General features: G+C 38.4%; 1 protein-coding gene across 1 annotated transcript in view; it reads left to right on the forward strand.

The window, feature by feature from the left end:
- Rad54b (RAD54 homolog B (S. cerevisiae)) overlaps positions 1–10118 on the forward strand; it is a gene marked incomplete at its 5' end in the record, with an annotated part of 46913 nt that overhangs the window by 1396 nt on the left and 35399 nt on the right. Inside the window, 1 exon segment of the mRNA XM_023701380.1 lies at positions 5559–5721. Within this exon segment, the coding sequence (XP_023557148.1) occupies positions 5559–5721 (163 nt within the window).

Consider the following 10118-nt stretch of genomic DNA (forward strand, 5'->3'; position numbering starts at 1 on the left):
CAAGCCTTTCAGAAGTATTTGTAAACCAAATTCAAAGGAAAATATACAGGATGATTTCCAAAAGTACAAACCACGCCATGACCCATACACACCAAGTAAGGTGTTAAAAATAGCTTGAATATTCTGCTTTTACTGTGAAGGATTTTTTTTTTTAATGTGAGTTGAAGTTTAAATTTTGTTTAAGCAGGAGAAAGTCTATATTATTCTTTGCATACATAGTCTGATGTAAGGGATAATGTTAACATCAAATAACAAGAGTTTGGGAATTATTTAATGTGCAAATGCATAACCTCACAAAAAGAATAATCAAAATATTATGTTATGCACTAAAGAAAAAATAGGTAAGTTGTAGATGTATACATGTACCCAAATGTAATTTTAAATAAAATCTGACTTCTATCGTAAGGAGAAAAAATAGTAAATTTATTAATCAGAATTAATACACTTCAGGTTTGAAGATTATATGCTTTGATGATGTGCATTAATATATTACAGTCTGGAATAGTAAGGTACTATGCAAAACCTGAAAATTCAGTTTTTATTAAATCACTTAATTTCAGTCAGTTTCAATTTAGATTAATTCATTCAGTTTGATTTAAAAAAATTCACATTGCAGAAGGACTTGAACTGTTTCTATTCTTTCTTTTTTTTAGTTTAAGGGATTTGTAATTTCATCAAAATACTAAAGAGTTAACTTCCTCATCTTTTTTTTTTTTTTTTGGTTTTTTCCATAATTTTATTGAGAAACAAATAGCAATGAGACAGTTTCAAACCAAATTGGAAGGACAATTTCAGTAATTAACACATTACATACATTCTTTCTAGTGGTTAATTGCTGTACAAGATGCGGACATGATATCCTATTTACAAACACCATTAGGACAAATCCCTCTATTCATTAAGAGAATGTAACTATATATCTATCCTAACCACTTTGAATACACTGTTTTTATTCTTTCATTTGATTATTTTCCTTGCTGATTTTTTTTTTCAATTTTAAAGAGAAATAAAAACAGTTTCAAAACAGGTTGATAGGAGAGTTACTACAATGCATTATGTATTGTTGTCTTTGTAGTAGTTATTCAGAGTATAAGATATAGGCATAATATCTTGTTTAAACAATCTTAGCACATACATTTCTTTTCAATGAACTAAGAGAAACTAGCCAATGCTTTTAAATTACTTTTTCTGCATTGGACCTAGAAGTAAAACTGTTATGGCAGGGCCTTTTGGTGAGGATTATGGATGAAATATGCTGTGGTAGATAGAAAAAAGAGGGGAAGAAGAGGCTTTTTAATAGTAGGAATAAAATAACAGTATATAAAGTAACAGTGGAAGAAGGGGCCTACTGTGAGTATGGCAATGCAAGACGGCAGCCACACTGGGCTTGGGAGTAAAAGTCACTCCCAGTTTCCGACTGTTGGAAGAATTCAAAGAGGACCAGGAAGGAATAAGAGGTGGCGCAGGTAGCTAGAGTCTAGGGGATGACAAAAACATGGCACTTACAAGATGGACAGGGATGGTAATTGGGCCTCCAAGAACAATTTATGAAAACCAAACATACAGCCTTAAAATAGAAAGTGGACCTAAGTACCCAGAAGCACCCCCCTCTGTAAGATTTGTAACAAAAGTTAATATGAATGGAGTTAATAGTTGTAGTGAGCCATATCTGTGCTGACAAAATGACAGAATTCATATAGCATCAGAGTTATTCTGCAAGAGCTTTGGCGCTTTCTGATGTTTAAAGAAAATATGAAACTTCCTCAGCCACCTGAAGGACAAGTGTTACAGTAATTAATCAAATCCCCTGACTCTCCCTTCCACCTTCCACCCCCATTTGATTTAAGCAGTTTTCATTTTCCACAGTAGTAAATTTTCTTGTAGATCTCAAAGTAGTGGAAAGGAAACTCCCATTCAAAGGCAGTTTATCTTCAGATACTGTAAATGATACTAATTTTTGTCCATTTGAATATATAAGTTGTGCTATAACAAACCAACCTGTCAGGTGTAACCAATGTCCACATGGTTTAACTTCTGGGATCAAGAAGGTATGTTTAAATTGATCCCCAACTCCACTGATGGGGCACATCTAACTTCACTATGAGAAGACACATTTTGCATTCACCTTGCTGCTGATTTCCCAGCCTGGGCACTGCCTGCTGCCCTGCCTCTGCCCCCTGGAACCCTGGCCTGGGTGGCTGATTGAGTAGATGTGAAGGCTTCAGGTTGCTGCCTATGAGATTACTGTTGGGTGTGGGGCGTCTTTTGTGGACACCATGGCTTCTTTAAGTTGTAAGTGGCTCTTCCATCCAGGCCATCAGATTGTCTCTCTCTCCTCCACTCCCACTCTTAGCTGAAGAATAGAATGTAACTCTCCTACCCCCTCTGAAATTGGCCTTTAGTGAGGAAGCCCTTTCAGGGCTTCCCCATCTCTTCCCGACCTTGATCAAGGGGTGCTGTTTTTGCCTCCTCCTCCTGCCTACCTTTGTCATATTGTCACCCTCAGCACTCTCCACGCCCTGTTCTTCCTATGGCCAGAAGCCATCAGGTATGGTTAGAGTCTCTGACCTCCCTCCTATAGCTTTGGAACCACAGCCCTTCATACTCCACCAGTCTGGGAAATTATTATCAGGCCCTGGGCTGCTGCCTGCTGCCACCATTTGCCAGTGTTTTAGCTCAGGTGTCATGAGGTGAACAGAGCAGGCATAGGGTTGTGCAGATTTGCCAGCGCCCTGGACCCCTGGTAGGCAGACCTGGGGTGAGGGCACACAGGGACACTCCTAAGCACACGAGGTCTGTGGTCAGTCGGGATTGCTGTTCCCCATGTGCAGTCTGACAACTGGAACAGAAAAACCTGGCTGGTGTGGACTCTGACTTTGGTGTTGTTGCTTCTCATGCTCAGTGGGGATGAAGGAGCAACTCTGTGCCGCGGATCCCTGGACTGGCGGGCTAGCCTCCGGGCACCTGCTGCATATTCCCACTTTATGTTCAGGACCACTAAATGCTGAAATGTGGATGATGTAAAATAAAGGCGATTCATAGTGAAAACAAGCAGCAGTAATTTATTTTTTTTCTGTTGCCATTGTCATGGAAGTATAAGTCTTAAGATCATTTAAATCAGTCCCTGCACTCTGTATTTGAGGGAACTGAGGCGTGGTAAGAAAAACTTACTTAGGTAAATTCAGTAATCAGTGGTGTAATGGAGGCAAAACCCCACAATTAAAACTTCCTATTTCTTCATTAACTAATCCTAAAGACTCAGTAGAAATATGGAGAGTTGTGGCTTATGCTTGCAATTTTTTTTTCTTTTTTTACCCACTTATTTCCTCTGTTCCACCAGCTCCTTCCCTCTTTTCTCCTTGCCTTCCTCTTGCACAATAGAGGGCTGTAGGGAAAAGAAAAGAATATTGTGCTTACTCAATGACCTCAATCAGAATTGTGGTTTTGCCACTGAACTAACTAGTTTTCTGACCTCTTTGGATATTACTTCACTAATGTTTTGCTACTTTATGTGGCTCTAATAACCACTTCAGAGATTTAGAGTGCTCTGTGTGTGTGTATGTGTGTGTGTGTGTGTGTGTGTGTGTGTGTGTGTGTTTTGATGGTACTGGGGATCGAACTCTGGACCTTCTGTTTGCTAGGCAAGCACTTATTCCACTGAGCTATCTCCCTGGCCGTGTGTGTGTGTGTGTGTGTGTGTGTGTGTAGATTCATACACATATGGCAGCCTTTTGTATAAATGATTGATTGTTCTCATTTATTTTACCATGCCATGGATAGAATTAGGCTGTATATGTAAAAGTAATCTGTTGCAGTACTAGGGATTGAACCCGGAGCCTTTTCACTGAGCTGCCTTCCCACCTATTTTAAATTTTTTATTTTGAGGTACAGTTTCTCTTAGTGTGTAAATTGCCCAGGCTGGGCCCAACCTGTTCACCTGCCAGCCTCCCATGCTAGGAAGATTTTATTCCCCCCCCCCTTAAAGATATACCCCTTAAGGGGCTGGTGAGATGGCTCAGTGGTCTAAAGCACCTACTTAGAACAAGCTTAGCAAAACACAGGGACCGCGGTTCAATCCCCCAGCACCACATGCCAGCCAGCCCCGCCCCCTGGTGGGCTGAGCTGGCCACACACACACACACACACACACACACACACAAATAAATAAATTAAAAAAAAATAAAGATATACCTCTTAAAAAGCTGGGAGTAGTGATCCCAGTCTGTGATCCCAGTACTCCGGGAGGCTGAGGCAGGAGGACTGTGAGTTTGAGCACAGCCTGAGCAACTTGGTGACTTGGCAAGGCCGTCTCAAAAACAAACAACAAACCCAAAACAAACAAAAGAACCAAGGCTGAAAATGTAACTTAGTGTGACAGCTCTGTGTTCAATACCCAGTAAATTCAGTAATCAAAGAAGACAAGTCATCTATAGATGATAGTTTTTGTCATTATCCTATGGTCCTTCATGGGTGAACAGTATGTGAGTTTCATCTGCATTTCCTTTTTAAAACTAGCGGAAATGGGGCTAGTTCCTGGTTGCAACTCCTCAGGGAGTACCCTCTTGTTTGCTCTCAGGATATAAAGGGAAATCAAGGGTGAAATTTTCCATTTTTACTCTCTAATCTCCTACCTAGCAGGAATTGATTCCAAAGAAAGATTTCTTTTTGGTTACCTATAAACTGCAGAAGATCCATGGAAAACTTGCCCTCTGGGTAGTTGCTAGTGGCAAATAAGACCTGACTCTCATTCCTGTGATCGTGTATGTCCATACTGATGAACATTTGTTTAGTCTACTGGAACCTAGTTCTTTGTATCTTCCCTTCTTATCTCTTTGTTCTCTGATTTCCTTCCTGTTTATTTTTTGGGTCAAACTGAGTTTTGAATCATTATGTAGACATGTAAATATACCCCCAAAATAATTTTGAAGGGGTTATCTTACTTTATATTTATCAATTGAGACTTGCCTTGAGGTGTATTTGATTTTGCCTTTCTGGGTGATGTTTTAGTAAATCTTTTAAATTATGTTACAATAGTTCTAAAAACTTATTTTGGTATTTAATGGTTACTTTATGCTGCTTGCAGAGTTTGACATTCATGAATATAATAGCTAAGTAAATAATGATGGCTGAATTAATGGAAAATCTATTCTCTCTTAGATCTTATTAATAGAAGTAATGATCGTTCTGAGAGAGTGAAGGACCAAAAACAAAAAATCCTTTATGTTAAGTTTGGGAGTCTTTTCAAAATGAGAAACTATTGGTATTGGCAAGTGTGTTTTGGTAAAATTTCAACCTGTGCTTTCCAAGGTAAAAGTGACTTCCATGATTTTTGAAGCACTTTTGGGCATAGGAAGTATGGAAAGTGCTTTGTAATTCTTTGTATGAAATCTTAGAATAGTAAGGCATGAGATTTCCTTTTGTTATTTTGTACTGTCATTAGCATTAGTGTTACTAAACTTTGTATTTTTTTGGACATGATCGCAATATTGAAAACTATAGCTGCAGTGAAAGTGAAATTACCCATGTGATCATACTTGTACCTTTTTTGTTTTTAAAAGATTCTCTTGTTATGCCAAGACCAGACAAGAATCATCAGTGGATGTTCAGTAAAAACTGTTTCCCTCTTGTGGATGTAGTGATAGATCCTCATGTTGTGTATCACCTTCGACCACATCAAAAAGAAGGAATCATATTCCTTTATGAATGTGTAATGGGCATGAGGTAGGAAAACATTTAATTTAATCAGTTTTGATTTAATGTGTCACGTAGTAATGATTTTCCAAGAAGAGCCTGACAGGTTACACTATGAATTTTAGTTAGGAGAAGGTGTGATATAGGCTGCAGATATAGCTCAGTGATAGAGCAGTTGCCTTGTGTGTGTAGAGCTCTGGATTTGATTCCAGAGGGTGGGAAAAAAAAAGAAGGTGAGTGGTACTTAATGTTTGCATTTGCTCCAAAAGTAGTTTCAAATGTGTCCAGTATCCTGCTAGGAGGTAGGAGCAGGTAGGCATACAATAGTCAGAACCATGATCCTTACCCTTAAATAGGTTGTAAAGTAGTTGATTAAACATAAGTACTATCAACTTTAATGTATAATAAGAGCTTGCCATTATATGCTAAAGGATTATGGAAGGAAATAGAAGGAACTTAATTTTGCTTCTGAGAATTTTGGAAAAAAATATTTAAAAAAAAGTTACCTCTACTCAAAAAAAAAAAAAAAAAAAAAAAAAAGGTGGGGGCGGCTGGGGAGATAGTTCAATAGAATAAGTGCTTGCCTGGCAAGTGCAAGGTACCTGAGTTCAATCCCTTGTTCTGCCAAAAGGAAAGAAAGAAAGAAAGAGTTTCTGCCCCTTTTTGAATTTTCTAGGTCTAAGATGTAGCTCAGTGGCACAAGTGCCTGTGTTCAATTCCTGACACACAAAAAAAAAGGAGAAAAAAAAAGAATTTTCTGATCAAGGAATAGTAGAATAATTTTGTAGTATTTCTTTTCAGTCCTTTTTTTTTTTTTTTTTTTTTTTTTTTTTTTTTTTTTTTTAAATGTGTAGGTGTTTGAATTTAGATTTGTTGGAGCTGACATAGTGGTGCATGACTCATCTCAGCTGCTTGGCAGGTTGAAGTAGGGCATTGAAGGTTGGAGACCAGCTTGCACAATTTAGCCAAATTCTGTCTCCAAAAATGAATGAATGAATGAATGAATGAATGAATGAATGAGTGAATGAATAATGGGCCTAGGACATATTTCAGTACTTTCTGAGTCACATCCCCAGAATCACAAAAAACACAGCTACAACAAATCACCTTTCCCTCAGCTCAAAAAACCCCTTTCATGATGACAAATTAAAGGACACTGTCTCCTGGAAAATTTTAACTGAATTTACCTTCCCGTCTATCTTCCTTTGGATCTTTTTTTTGGTGGAACTGGGGATTGAACTCAGGCCCTTGTGCTTGCCAGGAAAGCGCTTATTCCACTGAGCCAGCTCCCTGGCCCCCCTTCCTTTGGATCTTGTCTCTTCTTTTTCACTTTCTGAATCTAATCATAGGTGAACTTTGTAGTTCTTTTACCCTCCTAAATGTCACTGGCTACCTAATCTTTGCTGGCATCTTACAGTAACTGATAACATCAAAGCATCCTGTTTCATGTGGACTGTTGCAGTGGCTGACTTGAGTTTCTGCTTCTTATCTTTCTCACACCTAATCTACTCTTATCTACCAGCTGGAGTTTCCTGAAAACACTCCTGAACATGGCATTTCCTTACTTAGAGTCATTCAAAATTTAAAGCAGGACCGGGGAGATGGCTCAGTGGAATAAGTGCTTCCCTGGCAAGCGCAAGGGCCTGAGTTCAATCCCCGGTTCTGCAAAAAAAAAAAAAAAAAAAATTTAAAGCAGTTTGTCCCTATCTACAGTCCTCATTCCACTGGTGGTGTGTGGGACCATTTTGAGGTGATGAATAAATAAGATTTGTTTTTAAATTTTAAGTGTATTATAAGAATTATTTTAAAAAGAAGCACATTAAGTTTTTGTTCCAGATAAATTATGCTCAAAAATAGTTTTCAAGTAAGTTTAAACTAAAAGTTAATTGACTTAAAGAAAAGTAAATAATAGCATAGCATTATACATATAGCAAAAACTTGTGATAGTAGTAATGAAAGTCTGCTGTTTAGGAGATGCTGATCTGTCAGATAACATCCTGAGTTCCCAGGATAAGCATACCGGTCTTCTTCGTACTTTGCAAGGTTTGTCTCTTTGTATCTTCCTGCTCGGGATTTCAGTTCAGGCTCCAACTATATTGACCTCCCTAACTAGTGCAGCAAGTTTCTATTTACCCTCTAAAATTTGGCCGATGCCTGGCCAGAAGCTGAGTGAATTAAAGCTCCTGCTTAGGCAGACACAGGAGGCCAGGAGTTGGGTCGCTGGTGTGTAGGCCCCGCCCCTGGGGCATGCTGAGATGGTGATTGAGACTGGGCATGATGGTGTGCACCTATAATCTCAGCACTTGGAGGCTGAAAACAGGAGGATCACTAGGAGTCCGATCTATGTAGTGAGACCCTGTAGACCCTGTACTAAATACATTTTTTTAAAAAAGAAAATCCCAGGGGTCAGGGAGGTAGCTCAGTAGAATAAGCACTTACCTGGTAAGTGCAAGGGCCTGAGTTCAATCCCCGGTTCCACCAAAAACAAAAAAAACCCTAAAATTTGGCCAAGATGCATGATCTTAGTGAAGCTATGCTCTTTCTTTCTTCCCACCATGAAAGGACAGATTTGTTTTCTGTCTGTTCTTCCTATTTCATTTGACTGACATTTGCCTGCACTTACTAATTATTTAAAATAATCACAGTTCAGTCACAATTTGTGCTTTTTCTCTACATATACTTCAATGAGGAAAACATCAGCATTGCTTGTTGGTCCTTATTTCTCCTAAGAAACACAGGCTGGGTATAGTGGCACACACCTATAATCCTAGCACTCACAAGGCTGAGACAGGAGGATTGTGGTGAGTTTGAGGCCAGCCTGAACTATACAGCAAAATGCTTGCTCAAAGCAAAACAAAATGAAGAAATACTTATATTTTGAGTAATCTCACTTCTTTTAAAATTTATAACTTTTTAATATATAGGATATAGATATCTAAGGACTTTATTAAAATGCATAATGTAAATAATATTTGTAATGACATTTATCTTAAATTGTGTTAATTCAGTAGGTCTGTAGGATAAATGATTTTTATTTTAAGTTTGTTTTTTTTTATGTATTTAGCACAGGGTCAGCAAGGTCTCACTACACAGATTGGATTTGTAGTGATCCTTCTTGTTATTCAGCCTCCAAAAGCTGGGATTATAGGCCTGAGCCACCACACCCAGTCTCACCAGTTTCGGTTCACCCCAGGGGTGGGGCTGGCATGGCAAGCTGGGCATGGAACCCCTGGCCCCTGTGTCTGCCAGAGCAGGTGCTTTAATCCACTGAGCTATCTGGCTGGCCCTTATTTTAGGTTTTTTCATTCTTTTTTTTTATTTTTTGGTGGAACCGGGGATTGAACTCAGGCCCCTGTGCTTGCCAGGGAAGCACTTATTGCAATGAGCCATCTCCGCGGCACCTATACTTTTTTTTTCTTTCTTTTTTTTTAAAAATTTTTTTAATTTAGGTTTTTTGAAGAAAAGATTTTTAGTAAATTATGTGGATTAGATCAAATGTTTAGTTTTTTTGGTACCAGGGATGGAACTCAGGACCTCATGTTTGCCAGGCAGGCTCTTATGCTGCTGAGCTATATCCCCAGCCTTGTTTAGTTTATTTTTTAAAAAGTACATTACAGGGAATTTTTTTGATTGAGGACTTCATTTTCTGCCAGTGATAAATTCTTATTCTAGGATAGACTTATTTATTCTAGAATAAATTAATCTTCATGGATCTTTTCATTAAAATTACAGTATATTTTGAACAGTTTTGATATCAAATATTGGAAATGATTAGAATTGCTCAACTTTTTTCTTTTTTTTTTGGCAGAGCTGGGGATTAAACTTAGGCCCTTGTGCTTGCCAGTAAGCGCTTATTTTACTGAGCTATCTCCTTGGCCCCCTGCTCAACTGTTAATGATGAGAAGCACCATTATTGTTAAGTTATCGAAACACGTATATAGAATATTGCAATTGATCTAGTCTTTAAATATGTACGTGTGATGGTAACAGATTTCTTTTTGTTATATAATTTTTTTTTTTTTTTAATGTATTTGGTACAGGGTCTATAGGGTCTCCAGGGTCTCCAGTGTCTCAATACATAGATTGGACTCAGTGTTTTCAACCTCCCAAGTGCTGGGAATATAGGTGCGCGCCACCATGCCCAGTCCCAATCACCACCTCAGTGCACCCTGGGGGTGGGGCCGGCACTGCACACCGGGAATTGAACCCTGGACCCTGCCCTCTGCCTAAGCAGGCGCTTTAGTCCCCTGAGCTATTTGGCCAGCCTTGGTAACAGATTTCTTAAATTCAGTTCTTTAATTGATGTTGTGGTATAAGATACAAAAGAAGTATATTATAAATCAGCTAAATAAAACATTAGAAAAGGCTTTAGTGTCATACAATATATTAGGTACTGGGTTTTTGATGGTTTTATTTTTTTTATTATT

The sequence above is a fragment of the Octodon degus genome, unplaced genomic scaffold (assembly GCF_000260255.1).
Source record: "Octodon degus isolate 3935 unplaced genomic scaffold, OctDeg1.0 scaffold00134, whole genome shotgun sequence".
Lineage (NCBI taxonomy): Eukaryota > Metazoa > Chordata > Mammalia > Rodentia > Octodontidae > Octodon > Octodon degus.